The sequence below is a fragment of the Ixodes scapularis genome, unplaced genomic scaffold (assembly GCF_016920785.2).
Source record: "Ixodes scapularis isolate PalLabHiFi unplaced genomic scaffold, ASM1692078v2 PGA_scaffold0__279_contigs__length_252992795, whole genome shotgun sequence".
Classification (NCBI taxonomy): Eukaryota; Metazoa; Arthropoda; class Arachnida; order Ixodida; family Ixodidae; genus Ixodes; species Ixodes scapularis.
This window is the reverse complement of record NW_024609835.1, coordinates 78,641,572-78,656,847: the sequence shown is the minus strand read 5'-3', so window position 1 is coordinate 78,656,847 and position 15,276 is coordinate 78,641,572. Positions and strand designations below refer to the sequence as shown.

Genomic DNA, 15,276 nt, shown 5'->3' with positions numbered 1-15,276 from the left:
AGTCAGCAGCCTCTGTGTCCACTGCACTCTTCGATCGCTTTCGGATGCGAAAGCCAAACGCCGGACGCAGGCATTCCGTGTTTTAAAGCATTTGATGAGTTCAGTGGAGAAAAAGGCAGCTAGCTTTAAGTCTACCTACTAATTATTCCAATCACAGCACGGCGTTCCGACGTCCCCGTGCGCTCTCGTCCCTTTCTTTCCCTCATTTTCTTGGCTCATAGTACACGCACGGTGCATCCGAGACGTCGCTTAGTTATTCATGCGACAGAGGACGTAGGCGTAAAACCGTGTGGCACCGTGTCGCACCGGAGGAGCTGCTCTAGTCTGAACAAAAAAGAAATAAGGTTGTTCCTACCCCTACATGCCCGACGCCGAGGAAGCGTTTTAATCAGGACCTCTGGTAGGCTTAACACCAGCCAGAAAAATCGCAGCAAGTGAACAGACTTTTACGTGTACCACGTGCCTATAGACAATTAATATGGATGGACTCTACTGGCGCTCGTATTCAATAATGAAGATCTGTTACACCGCTGTTGTATTCTTTATTTTGCACATTTACTGCAAAATATACACACTTGACATTATAAATGACGAGACCAGAGAGACACGCCCGCTTTGATTACTGTTGTATTGCAAGCTCGGATTTTAGTTAGAATACGCAAGAAAAGTTTTTGAATTATTGAGTTCCTTTTTATGTTGTTGAATGGATATAATATAGGTCACGAATTACCGTAATACATTCCTATATTGGTAAAAGGTAACGAATAATGATAGATCAATTTGTTACAATAATCTTGCTGTTAAATTACGTCGCAAATTACTGCCGCATAACAACTATTGGGGCAACTAAGGAAAAGGCTCGAAAAAGTCGTATACGAGAAGAAATCCGTTCTTTGTAATCGACCACTTCCTAAATGTGCGTGCCATGTCCTCAGAGGCGCCAACTAAAACTGCTATTTTTAAGCGTTTCTGCTTTGCGGGTCGTATGGGGTGAACACACCTGAAAGAGGCTACAAAATGTGGTTTTGCTAAATGGCATACGCTTCGCGATTATGGGTTTTTCTACGTGCCACTAGTTTGTCACAAAAAAAAAATACGAACAACAACAATAAGTAAGTTTTCTGGCTCAAATTAAACAAGGCTAACTCAAAAATTTTGAGATAGTTTTCATCTTAAGTTTGTTTGTTCGAAAAGTCCTGAGATCTGCAATTTGAAGAAGAGAAATAAAAAAATATATATATAATAACCTTTCTCTCTCTCTCTTCTTGTGTCGTTAAGAGAGGTTGACGTTCTTTGATGGGTTGCCGCCGATGTGATTATGCCAACCCAATTCCGCCTTGGCCAACGAAGATGTAGTGGCAGAGCGACACCCGGGTGAAGGATACGAATAGATATATGTGGTTTATTCACATAAATAGTTACGGACTGGTTTACAGATCTTAGGAGGCCCGCGAGACCTCTCGGAGTCCTGGTGGCGTCTCGCCCCCTCCGATGCTCAGCGTAGAATGTATTTCTCTTTCCCTCGCGCGTCCCCAAAATTTCAAGAATCGTCCCCACTTTCCCGAGGATCTGGTCAGCACCACTTGTCACCTCGCTGGGTCGCTCCGCACCCCCCGCCGTGCCGTTCCGACCCGGTGGTGCTTCTCGCCGACTAGCCATATTTCCAACCCTTGTGCTTGAGATTCGGATAAGGACTTAGACGCGAGGTATTCGCCGTGCAGCCTGGAACGGGGGCAAACTCCAACCTTCCCCTATTACACAATAAATTTCTACCCCTCCCGTACATTCGTAGTTAAAGCAAGCACAGGGAAACACAAACACAATAAGCACCATGCATTAGCACTAGCACATAATATTATAGGGTTAGCAAAACTCATATGGCAGGCCCCAGAGATCATTCCCCTGAACGTCATGTAAACCCGGAACTATACTTCAAGGCCCGCCGTCTCTAGGTCGCAACTCCAAGCCTAAACAACACCCACTGCATTCATCCTAACGTAGTAACGCCTTAGTGTGTTCGCGTGTACAAGTTTCTCCCTTCCGTCCGACAGCTTCACAACATAACTGAGCTCTCTTACCCGCTGTTTGATCTTTACCGGACCAATCCACTTTCCCTTTAACTTGCCGCTAGAGTCCTTCTCTAGGATCAGCGCTATGTCTCCTACCGCGAAGTACTTGTCCCTGGCTCGCTAGTCGCTCCGTGCCGCGTAAGCCTGCTGGTTTACCCCAGCATTATCCTGCGCCAGATTAGCGGATTTTTTCATCATGTCTCTAAGCTGCAGAAGATACGACCCATTGGACGAGTTAAGTCTCACCGGAGCCGCTCATTTTTCTGTCCAGTGCTTATCTCAATAAAATGAGTGGACCACTTGGACTCCTGCTGAACATCATTTTGAACGGTGGCACGCCTGTCGTTTCATTGGGTACCTCATGACACGCCCACAGTAGACATAGAACGTACTTGTCCCATTGCCCTCTGTGATCCTGAATTACATGACGCAGCATGGCCTTGAAAGTCCCATTCCACCTCTCAACTAGACCGTTGCTCTGGCGGTGATCTGGAGCCGAGAACCGCATCTCCATTCTCAGCCGCTCTGTTAGCAGTCACGTCAATTTGGCCACAAAGTTGTGGCCTGATCCGAGCAGGTTAGTTGGGGCGTTCCGAATCTGGCGAACACACCCACCAATCCGTTACACGTGGCTTGCGCCGTCAATGATCTCCGACAGACCACCTCGGCCCACCTTGTACGCAGGTCGACTATGCAAAGCGCGTACCGGTGACCCCTTCCCGAAGGAGGGTCAAGCGGCCCGATGCAATCTATGAAGATTGTTTGAAATGGTAGCTCACGTCGCGAGAGCGATGTGATCGGCACTCTATCCAGTACGTTTGCCCTCGACTGTACTTGGCACGCATGACACGACTGGCAGTGTTTCTACACATCTTGAGCCATCGTTGGCCAAAAGAACGCGCCCTTCATTCTCTTCTTGGTTTTCTTCTGCGAAAAGTGCCCTCCCACGGGGCGCCAGCTCAAGCACATTTACGCGCCTGGACGCCGGCAAGACCACCTGCTCACAAGGTCGGCTATCAACGACATCCTTGTGATACAGAAGCCCCTCGAGCACAACCATGCCGTGTGTCCCGTTCTCAGCCTCCTTCCAGGCATCCCTGAGTGATTCATCCTGGAGCTGCTCTCTGCGGAATTCTGTTACGCTTGTATTCCCTCTTGCATCAGCCGGACTCGTCACGAACTGCACCTCGGCCCGAATCTCGTTCTCCTCAAAGTCTACCTGCTCGTCCCCGTGCCCCTCGGGCAGGTCGGGGCCCAGGTCGCCGGCTTCAGCTTCAAACTCGACTTTCTCTCTGAGGAGTTCATCGTGCGCGTCGGGTGCTATGAGCGCCTCAATTTCCTCATCCAGCTCCTCTGTTACCGTGCACGAGTATATATATAACCTGTGGTCCGGTTTCGAACTCGTCATAGTCGGCCCGCAGCGGCACGTACATCAAGTCAGCTGTTATTGACTGACCGAAAGCTCGGCGGAGAACTATGGTTCCTGAAGTTTCACGGCTTTCACCCTGGATCACACTCCGCCTGATCACCGTAATATCCGCGCCCCAATCCACCCTCCCTCGGAATTTGTTATGCTCGGATATCAACGGTACCAATTGGACTCGTGGCCTAATGGGAGTGTCTATCGCGATGTCTTTCTCGTTTGCCACCACCCTCCGTAGCTGTTCCTTGTGATCGCGCTCTACACTGTAAAAATTCAGCTCCCTTTTACGGAGACATTCTCTGGTGAAAGGTGCTGCCAGAGAATTCATCCGTAATACAATTTAGTGAAAGGAATTCATCCGCAATACAATTTAGTGAGGTGTCCGCTAAAATAGGGACATCTTTACGTTCTAAAATTTACAGAATTTTTTGTAAAGTTTAGAACGGAATGTGCTCTTTAATTGGAGAATCTAGATTTTCCGTAAAGGCATAACGGAAAGAGTCCTTAAATAATGGCAAGCGTGGCCCCTGGGTGCCGCCATCTCGCTAGCAGGGGTGCGCTTCGGGGTGCACCATAGTCTGATTACAACGCCTTAGCAAGGTATTGTAATCAAATTATGGTGCATCCAATGTGCACCCCAGCAGGCAGGATGGCGGCGCCCAGGGGCCGTACTTGCAAACGTGTATACACAGAACCGTCTTTAAGGGGATGAACACAAATATGCCTTTTGTAAAGAAACATCAAGTACATTCCTATTTAAAAATGTTTTTGGGTGTCTTATATTGTGTTACTCAGATAAGGCATATATTTCATCCGAAGAAGTGGTAGGAAAATAAAAAAAGCTTAGTCACCTTGGACTGCTTTATTGAGGGTCCTCAAAGGTTTCAGTCGAAATGGATGCCCTATGCCGTTTTGCCTCTGTTCTCACATTTTTGTGTCGGATTTCGTCCATCACGCCCAGCTACACAAGAAAAAAAGGGGAGAAATAGGTGCAAACTGAAGTATAATAATAATATTATTATTACAAATTAATTGTTTTATCGAATATGATGGAGCCCCAAGGAAGAAAGCTGCAGCGCGCAGCTTGGCTGGTCTTCTGGCCCTTACACTAGTTAACGACACGCATGCAGAAAATAAGAAGAGCGCATATAGAGTAGGAGCACTGCACATCTAAGATTCATATGCATACAAACTAAGGTTCCCATGCATACAAAGCATGAAGCCCATTCATCAGGCACATCCATACTCCCACAAACAGGATAAATCTATCAGAAGAGTGGTTCTAAAACACTCATGGCAGGGGGGCAACTCTTCTGGTCTGGTAAAAGTGACGGGGACCCCACCATGAGAAAGAAGAGTGGGGAGACTACAATGGTAAATAAAAAATAACCCTACCATATTTGCTGGAACACAAAATATATGAGTAGGCCCCTAATTAAAATAACTGAGCACAAATGAAGCAGATGTTTCAGGCAGGCCCAGCCTTCAAAGAGAAAAATGTATTTCACAGAGCGCTCACTCACCCTAGATAGAAATAATTTATCGATCGTGCTGGTAACATCAGCCTCTGAGCTTTCAGAACCAACCACATGCCTCTCCAATCTGTGGTGCTTGCAATGAGAAGTCACATCAAGCTTACTGTTTTGCACCAGTGCTATGGCGCACAGCTTTTCCGCATTGAACTGGTGTTTGCGGAGAAGCGGAGGCCAGGGGGAAGCGCTTCCTCACAGTCAGCCAGATGGAGTGCAATTTTGTTTTTCTCAGGATCATAGATCGAGCCCTAACTTCAGAAACCAGTGCTAAAAAAGTAGACCTCTATCCGAACCAACCGTCCAATTCTATCATTTAATCGATTTACTTTATCATATTGTGATATTAAGAAACATCGCACAAAGTGTGACATTTGTTGCATCTATAAGAGCAAAAAGTTTCATTGCTTAGCTTGACTAACAACCAGGGTGTATGGAGACCCCCATTTGAAAACCACCGTACTAGAAGTCAAGCAATGACTTAGAGTAAAAAAACTCCGGTGCTGCCAACTTTTTTTCTGATCCAAAATATCACGAGCTGCATGCCTTTCTCCAGACATTTCACTATAGAACATTGTTTGAAGTTTTGTGACCAGAATTCAGCATCCTGAAAATTAATAAATACATAAATTTAAATGCCAGTACACCAATATAAACAAGTTATATCCACGTTACACAGGCAGCCTTAACCTCACTTAAGCTAACCATGGTGCGTGGCTTTTAAACTGAACCGAGATGCTATTACATGGCTCCCTAACTCCAAGCTGACACGAAAACAAAACCAAGTGTAGGGTTAGGTAATCACAATGAATACTGAAGCAGATTAATTATCAAGGCATATTTTATTGTTCATAGGCGTCTTCAACCGCTTTCAACTAATTTTTATTAAATATCTAACGTAGAAGCCTCACTGCCATTGGCAGCACTAACTCCCAAAAACAAAACAATAACAAAAAATAGAATTCTCTTTGTTCCGAGACGTGCTGCGATTGCTATAAAGGCAGCTTCAACCCCTAGGTATGACTCCCCAAAGAATATTTGCTGCTACGATTGTTTCTACACGACTCCCCCAGCATTCTAAACAGTGAGTACGTAGCCACAATTTGCGGACGTGGCGAAGTGGTGGACGGCGCCATGTTGAACGCGGTTAGCAAGCTCGAAGCGAACCCGCCAAGCTCAGTCTGCGTTAGCCATGGTTATCGCGCTAACTGCAGCCTGGTTAGTTGTGTAACTGCGAATAACTGCGGTTAAGCGTGACTGCGGTTGGCTTAAATGAGGTTAAGGCTGCCCGTGTAGGAAGGGTAGTAGAGTTGCATAAATTGCAACCAACACTATAGTTATGTGAGGCAGCCTTTCAGTACATGCATCGGTGCAAAGGACTATCAGAGAGGAGATGATATCTGCTGTGACAAAACCGAAAACACACAAAAAAAAACATCACGCAATTCCTTCTTCTCAGAACTCATGATATTATTTACCAAGAATGAAAATATAAAAACAATGGCTTACAGGCGCTTTCTGAGATTCAGCATGGTGGTGTTCGCACAGAAGCAAAAGTTTAGGCCAGCTTGACCATGCTGACAAAGACCGGAAATGCACGAAATGTGTTGACGTCACTCAAACGCATGCTGTGCGTGCTCGGGGACAATAGGTACTGGTCACGGGACTATATGGCCACCAATGGTGACTATTTCTAGTGTGATCACATGGTAGATTGGACCCCACTGACCATGATCACGTGAATACCAATTAATGACGGTCTCGGGCAAAGATGCGACTCTCTCCTGTTTTCTATACCCTTTCCTGGCTGGTGGTCACAGAAAATTGGGATCAACAGCCAGCAGGGACGCGGCCTCTAACTCTCTACTAAGCTCATTGAAGGAAGGAAGGAAGTACGGCATCTGTGAAACTGACACCTTATGCCGAACAGACCAAGAGGAGTGGGTCTCGAGCCTGTTGATTCTTTGTTTATTGGCGTCTCAGCTTCCGCAACCACGGATGGTGCACCTCTTTATGCATGACAGTGAAGAAAAGGCTATGTTTTGTATAGACCAATAAGTGGTATACAATTTCCTAAGTGACTGCCCTTCTAAAGATGCGCATGCAATGTCTTATTTATACCGATTTTCTACACATAAAGAGTGCAGGCCCATGACATAAAAGAAAAACGTGGAACAAGAACCTCTTCTTCGTCGTTTGGAATTGCATGCCAAGGATATAGTTTTGCTGCAGGTCGGTGGTTTCAGACTTCCCCGAGAATTAGGTGGCTGGCAAGTCATTTTGACATATAGGTACTACTTTTGAATGTGGAGCTGAAGTTGCCCAAGTGGAAAAATGCCCGTAGATCGCCCGAGCTAGCAGTCCAGACTTCTTGTTCAGAGGACGACAATGAGCACGCAGCGCGCTCGTGATGCGTCCGACTGACTCCCGACACATTTATGTTTCACAGCCTTTTTATGGTAATTGTTAACATTTTATTCAAAAGCCTCACAGAATATGTGGTGCATCATACTCGCAATGCAGATCTTACTTTTGATGCTCTGCTAAAAATGAGTTATTTTCCACTCATGTATCACTGAATGACCAGCTAATTTCGCTTAATTGGCACATTGAACTCTTTGCAGGTATTCCAAACTGTTCGTTTTGTGTACAAGGGAAAGTTAGCATAAGCATATATTCCAGAAATAATTAAACGTTGTAAAGGACTCTACCATGAACTCTTGCACGTGAAAGTTGACGAGGTAGGAAATACAATAGAGTGTATTCACATAATGTCATACTGCCTTTGAATGTGAGTAACCACACACAAACATGGCCGCTAAGGGTACAAAAGGCTATGAGTCACTCTCCTTATACAACTGGCTATAGTTGACTTTGTCTTCCTTCAGTTCTCTCAAGGATTCTGGGTAAATGTTTAGATTTACCTATTGGCACTCATGTTTGTGGGTAGTGACTCAGCTTGCAGATCATCGGCAATGCGCAATCCATGGATCAATTTGAAATCGAGATGTACTAAGAATCTGTGGATAGCCTGAAACAATTTGTGGGCGACATGCTGCACTTAGTTGGAGTAAGAATATTAAACAAGCAGCTATGAAAATGTCACCCCCTTTCCCCTCCCTCCTCCCAAAAATAATATTGGTTTGCCCCCACCGAGAGAAAATTGAGCTGGCACTCACGGGTATGTCAGAGAGGCCTACTCTCACAAACCTGATAAATATATTAGAACTGAAGCAATCACTTACCGTAAGTCAAACCAGTTCTGCCAACTATACCTTTGATCCAAAATATCACAAACGGGAAGCATTTCTCCAAACATTTGACTATAAAATATTGCTTGATGTTTTACGATTCGACGCAAACCTCCTGGAAAGTAAATATTTACATTAACATAAATGCCAGAATGAAAATATAAACAATGTAGAGTTTCATATTTGCAAAAAAAAACTTGCTATGCAAAGCAATGTTGCAGTGTATAAGCATGGGTGCAGAAAACTGCCAGGGATAAGGTGACGTGTGCCGTAAAACGCCCCTGAAAAACATTTACTATAAAAAAATAAAAGAAATGGCTTAAATTATTTTTGAGATAGTCATTGTGATGTTTGGACATATCAGGACAAAAGCTATTTCAGAAATTTGTGTACAGGGCCCTTGCTTGTGACCTGTGATTCAAATGAGGCAAGTTCCTGAGCTATTAGGAGTCAGAAGCTACTGCCTTGCTTGACATGTGCAGCATCCCCAACATTCTGGATTTCCATCCGCTGTGTGCTGTTGTATCCATTGTGTCAACTGTCAACACCGACTAAGGTAAAAACATTCATTTGACCAATAGTGTATTTCTTATATACCATACCATATGACAGAAAAATATATTAGACACATCAGATTAGCCTTACCCTCCAAGAAATAATAAATCTGCAGAAATGTCACTTTTCCTTTATTTAAAAAAATTCAGTGTTGCAGGCTCTACTTTGAGCTCTTCAGCAGCTTCAAAATCTTGGGATTGACAGCTGTCCGCTTCTTTGCTCCCGTGCTCCTTGAGCCCTTCTCTGGGTTGATTTGGAAGATTTGGTTAGGAAGGCACGACATATGGTCTGTTAGACTCTGCCCTGTAGATATAAGAAGGGAAACCCCCAAAAGCAAAGAAGTTTTTTAATTCTTATATTCCTTTACACATTTCTAAAATTAATTTACCCTCAAAGTACTCTCCCTGAGATGCAACAAATTTTCCCGCTGATTTTTTTTTCATTGTTCAAAACAGTTATCGAACTCTTGCATAGCGGAAGCATTCAGTGCTTTACGATAAGGAAATAGGGACATTTAAGGAAAACAGACAGGACAGGCTTGTCTGCTTGTCTTAAATGTCCCTCATTCATTATCGTAAATTATTAGCCAGCACGCTCAACCATCTACATTACGCATTCAGTGCCTTCGTCATTTTCCCCTTTACCTCCTCCACATTTTGAAAACAATTACCTTACTTTTCAGGTAAAGTAATTAGTAATGAAAGGTGATACCAAGTGTGTCATTGTCTTACCTCTCTGTATACTCAGGTATTGCCAAATGATTTTTTCACCACTGAATTAGCTCGAGGGTCGTCGAAGCTTCCTTTGGGTAGGAGAGGTTCAGCACATTAAATGTGGCGAATTCAGCACATACTGCCTCCAAGAAGGGCACAGCATCATTGCACATCTTTCGACGCTCTGTTATGACGAAACAAGTGCCACTGAAGATGCCTATTGAAAAAAAATACAAACTTGCATCTCAGAAGATATGTATGGGCCAGGCAACACCTTGAAAATTAATATTCAAAAGAAATTAATTGTGCTATACTAAAAAGGCTCCTGAGGCAAAGGCAGCGGTAACACGGAATTTATCATGCGCAGCACTGGAGGGTGTGAAAGAGAGCCTCGCATGGCGATATTAAGCCGTTTTGTTTCACAACGCTTCTTTTCCTTCTGTATGCACGTGAAAGAGTGTTCCCCGGCTCGAGCTTGTACATGCACCTGCCCAATGATGGCTGTATGTTACCTGCTATTTTGTCTGTGTTTTTCAGTCAGTCCATGCTGTAGGCATCTGGTACTACAAAAGATGAGACTACCCTAAGCAAAGCGGACATGATGGAACCCTTTCTCCTTTTCTACCAATACTGTTAATCTCTTTCGAGATTGTATATAAAGCATATAAAGCAAACGAAGCATACATTTCTTGTGGTCTCTGATAGTTTTAGTACATTGGTTTACAAACTGAGGGTCGCAGGTTCAAATCCAAGCTGGTCCAGTGCTTCTTCATACCGTTGGAATTTTTGTTTGTGCGCGTCCATAAGCGAGGCTTATTACAGGAATTGCTTAAGGCCAGCCTCATGACACATCCTATGCAAAAATTAGAACAGAAATGATACATACTCAGTTTTATTACCGTCATGACTTATACCCGTCACACGGACAGCCTTAACTGTGGTTAAGGCTGTCCGGCACGCAGCAACAAAGATTCATGTTTTGCAGGTGCAGAAGTTATTGTATTGTAGTAAAGAGATATTACTAAATGCCGGCTAACTTCATTACACGGTGGTTCGGAATCAGCCAGCCGCTATTCCAGAGAGACAGACACGAAGCGAACCTTTTCAACTCTCAAGAAGAACTGTTTATTTCAGAACAACGTCAAGGGAAGAAAGACGCGAGGGAAGGGGAAAGAGGGTACACGGTGTCGAGTGACCAGAAGCCGCCCCTCCGAGGCGCAGCTGCAACGCTGTTCACACAGGGGTCAGTGGTCGCCTGCCCGTTCGCGTTTGCGGGTGGCTTGGTGGAATGCTCCCTCTGGGTCATAAATTTGCGGAGCACTCAAGGGGAGACCGTTGTTCCGAAAAACACAAGCAGGAGACGGAACGATGCGGATGCAGACTCTGAAAGCAACACACACACAAAATGCAACAATCTCCCCCGGATGAGCTATTGCGGTAGCTCATCGTTACCAACTTCTAGGGGGTATAACAGCTGAATCGGTCGCCTGAGTTCGCCTCCCCCGGGTAGCACAAGTCTGCAGGACCGCACCCTGCCATCTCTCGCACTGAACGTCTCTTTAACACGGCAGGTTTCCAACATGTGTCGCGGGAGACTGTCCTCGTTCAGCAGGCACATGTCACCCACGTTGAGGCCGCTTGAGGGGGTGGGTCTGACGAGGTGTGCCGCTCTCAGCTCCAACAAATCTTCACGGCGCCACCTTCGCCAGAACCCCTCCACAATGGCGCTGCGGTACCTCCAACGCCGCACCAGCCTGGTCCGACTCGCTGCACCTGTAGGGGTCTCTGCTGATAGGCGATGCGGCGGAAGACACGTGAGCTTTCGCCCCACGAGGAAGTCAGCAAATGATAGTGGCTCTGGCTCACCTGCCTCTGGGTACAGGACAGTCAATAGCCGCGAGTTGAGCCCGGCCTCTATCTCGGCGAGGACGGTAAAGAGTTCCTCGAAGATCAATCTGATGCGACTCAGCACTTTGCGCAAGCACACCTTCACTGATCGAATGAGACGCTCCCAAAATCCTCCCCACCACGCTGCTCTATCGACGATGTACTTCCAACGAATGCCATGGTTCGCGAAATACGACTGCACCTCGGGCGATTTCATAGCGTGGAACATCTCCTTGAGATCCTTCTCCGCTCGCTTGAATGTCAGCGCATTATCGGAGTGCACCACGACGCTGATTCCCCTGCGTGCAACGAACCGCTGAAATGCTAACAGGAACGCAGCAGCGGAGAGGTCGCTCACCAATTCAAGATGAACAGCACGGGTGACGGCGCAGGTGAACAGGGCTATGTAAGTCTTCCCAGAGCCGTTAACCTCTCTGCTGAACAGGAATCCTGCGAAGTCCACACCTGTGATAGTGAAGGGCTCACTCCTTTTTACCCTCTCTGCTGGCAGAGGAGCCACAGGTTCCGTTGCGGGCCTGCAACTTTGTTTGCGGCAAACCAAGCACCGGTGAACCGTTTTCGTCACGGCTTGCCGTCCTTTGACAATCCAGTACACCTCCCTCAGCTGTGCCAGCGTGTCTGGGACTCCTGCGTGCAACAGTCGAATATGTTCCCTTGATATGCGAAGGGCGGTGAATGCGTGGTCGGAGGGACGAATAACAGGATGCTTCGTCTCGTCATTGATGTCACTGGATTGCAGTCTTCCTCCCACCCTAAGGAGACCGTCGTCATCGAGGTACGGCCCGAAGCGTGAAACGGCGGAGTTTTCTTTCAGTTCCTTTCCGGCGCGCAGTGCTGTGATATCGTCTCCATACGCCTCTTTCTGTGTGCAGGCCAACCAATATCGTTCAGCGTCTGTCAACTCCTCGGCTGTTAACTGGCCTTCCCTTCTTGCCTCCCTGTTTTTGCAGTTGTGCACACAGCGCCGGATCCAAGCAGTGAATCGTAGCACTTTGATTAGCCGGCTGTGTTCCTCCAGTTGCAAGAGAGGTGTCGTGGGAGGTGCCGCCACCAACATTACTGCCATTAGTTTTTTCCCCTCTTGATATTCGGTGGCCCTGGGCGTTTGCTCGTTAATGGTAGGCCAAACCGACTCCGGATTTTGTAGCCACTTGGGTCCGTTCCACCAGAGCGCGGTCTCTACCAGTTTTGAGGGTAGAACGCCTCGGGTTAGGAGATCCGCTGGATTCTCGACCCCAGGGCAGTGATTCCACTCCTGTGTGTCGGTCAGCCGCTGCACCTCTTCCACTCGATTTGCCACAAACGGCTTCCATTTGTCTGCCGACCCCTTGATCCAATGCACCGCCACCGTTGAGTCCGTCCAGAGGCAGGCGGGTATGTCCTTCAGCCGTAACGTCTTTGTGAGGTAGCATTTCAACCGCGCCTCAATCAGTGCTCCCATCAACCCCAGTCTCGGCAGGGAGAGGCGCTTCAGGGGTGCCACTCTTGACTTGGCCATAATCAAAACCACGTGCACCTCTCGTGCTGCAGTCTTTGTGGCGGCGTACGCAACGGCGCCGTATGCCTTGGGGCTTGCATCGCAGAAGACATGCAGCGTCTTGTTGGTCTTGTTGCTTCTGAAGTTTGCCATGATCGTCCTTGGGACAGACAGTTTTCCGATTGTGGGAAGCTCTCTGCACCAGTTGTCCCATTCGGCTCTCAGGGCCTCAGGTAAGGGGTCGTCCCAGTCTGCCCCGAGCTCCCACAGCCTTTGAAACATGATCCTAACACTTGTTGTGATGGGCGCGAGAAATCCAAAGGGGCCAAAGATCCTTGCCGACACCTGAAGCACGAACCTCTTGCTCTCAGCTCTTGAGAAGATGAAATCGATCAGAGAGGCTATCCGGTACTCGAAGCTGTCTGTTTCCGGAGTCCAACCGACTCCTAGGACCTTTCCAGCTGTCGTGCGGCCGAGGTCGGCGTAGACCCGTTTGGTTTCGTTCCCCCGCAGCGTTTCTGTCAGCTCGAGGTTGTTTCACATTCACTTGTGAAGCTTCACTCCAGCCTTATCCGGCACTTCAGTCACTTCTTCGCAGAGAATTCTCACCTCATGCAGGCTATCTGCTCCGGTGACCAGGTCATCCACGTACAGGTTGTTTCTCAATATCGCCGCCGTCGTCGGGTACTGCTCCTGTACGCTCTCCAGGTGGTGTTTCAATGTCGCGGCCAAAAAAAATGGGCTGGACGTGACGCCGAATGGTATGCGCGTCATCCTGTATGCTATGATTGACGGGCGTTCTTCTCCGTTCTTTGGAATTTTCTCATACCAGAGAAAGCGCACGGCATCTCGATCCTCTTTCGTTAGTGACACCTGAAAAAACGCCTTTTCAATGTCGGCGACCGCGGCGATGTTGTGAGCACGGAACCTAAGCAGCAGGTCGATTAATTCTGGGTTCAAATTGGGTCCGCTGTCTAGAACGTCGTTTACCGAGAGCCGACCTGCCAGGCTGGACGATGCATCGAATACCACTCTCATCTTAGTTTTCTGCCTTTCGTGCCGTACGACTGCTTGGTGGGACATGTAGTAAACCGGGCCCCTTGGCGGGTTGCTTTCTTCGACTGGTTCGGCGTAGCCCTTCGCTACGTAGTCTCGGATGCAGGCATCGTATTCGTTTATCAACTGCTCGTTCTTTTGGAAACGGTTGGTCTGCGATCGGAGACGCCTCGTCGTCGATTCTAAGTTGTCTGTTAGCTTCTCGGCCGCTGGCTTCAACGGGAGCGCCACTTGGTAGCGACCGTCTTCGAACTTGGTGGTTTCTTTGTGGTGCTGAAGTACGGCGTCTTGGTGGCATGTCGTGGCTTGGATATCTTTGATGCCGAGGTGCTCGAGTTCCCAGAACGATCGGAGTTGAGCGGATATTTCTTTGTCTGTTTCGTCTGCCACGATCACCCTCATCAAGTTTGCAGCTGAGGAAAATATCGCCGTTGATCTGGTTGTTCCCGCCTAGCCTTGCAGGGTCCATCCGAAGGTCGTGTCTACTGCCATCAATGTAGGGCTCAGACGCTTAACGGATCCCGTGACGATGGCCCAGTAGTAGTCGGCTCCAATTAAGAGGCTAATTCCATCCTCAGTGTGGGCACCTCCCGAAGCGTCGGCGATGTTCATTACCTCGTTCATCATGTGGGCCACTGAAGATTCCGATGGAACTGTCATGATATCCGCGCAGATGTAGGGAACCTCCAGAGCCTCCACGCGGACTTCCTGTCTGTTGTACTGGCTTCTCAGCCAGAGCTCCACCCGTCGACACTTCATGTGTCTCGCTGCTGTGTTGTCCCCGAAGGTGAAGATCCGGAGCTCCTCCTCTCCCAGCCCCTTCAACTGCAACTTCTCGGAGGCGCCACGTTGGTTGAACGTACGCTGGCTGCCGCCGTCGAGGAGGAGTCTGACGAAAATGCGCTTCTGCAGGCCCTCTGCCCATACCTGAGCGGTCGGAAGGAGCACCTGCGTCTTCTCTCCTCCAAAGCGACGGTCTCTCACTCCCAGAGAAGACTGGAACACCTGTTGTCCGTGGGTCTCTTTTACACCCCTCACTGCCGAGTCCTCTTTCGTGGAACCGCGGGTGCTCATCAGGTCGGGGTCACACATGCTCGTGAAGTGTCTCCCCGCGCATCGTCCACATTTTAGCCATTTTGACGTTTTGCAGTCACGAGATCTGTGGCCATGTTTTGCACAGCGGAAGCATCTGTGTTCGCGTTTCAGAATTTCCCTTTTCTCTGAGACTGACATCTGCGCAGCGCACCCGTCCAAGTCGTGATCACTAGAGGCGCCAAACACGCATCTTGGGTCGC

The 15,276-nt window shown here is 47.7% G+C and overlaps 1 protein-coding gene across 1 annotated transcript; it reads right to left on the bottom strand.

The window, feature by feature from the left end:
• Positions 1-5,502: 5,502 nt before the first annotated feature.
• On the bottom strand, positions 5,503-13,207 carry LOC115313393. Its single transcript, XM_042292204.1, has 2 exons — positions 11,987-13,207; positions 5,503-5,628 (listed from the first exon to the last, which is right to left on the bottom strand). The coding sequence occupies exons 1-2, from the start codon at positions 13,205-13,207 to the stop codon at positions 5,503-5,505; spliced, it is 1,347 nt and encodes a 448-aa protein (XP_042148138.1).
• Positions 13,208-15,276: the final 2,069 nt, after the last annotated feature.

What these genes read in the sequence shown, in the direction of transcription:
- LOC115313393 (XM_042292204.1), bottom strand. Translation starts at nt 13,207, where the DNA reads ATGTTTCAAAGGCTGTGGGAGCTCGGGGCAGACTGGGACGACCCCTTA. An exon ending in AAACGGTTCACCGGTGCTTG is followed by an intron (nt 5,629 to 11,986) that starts GTTTGCCGCAAA and finishes ATTAATTTTCAG; the next exon opens with GATGCTGAATTCTGGTCACA.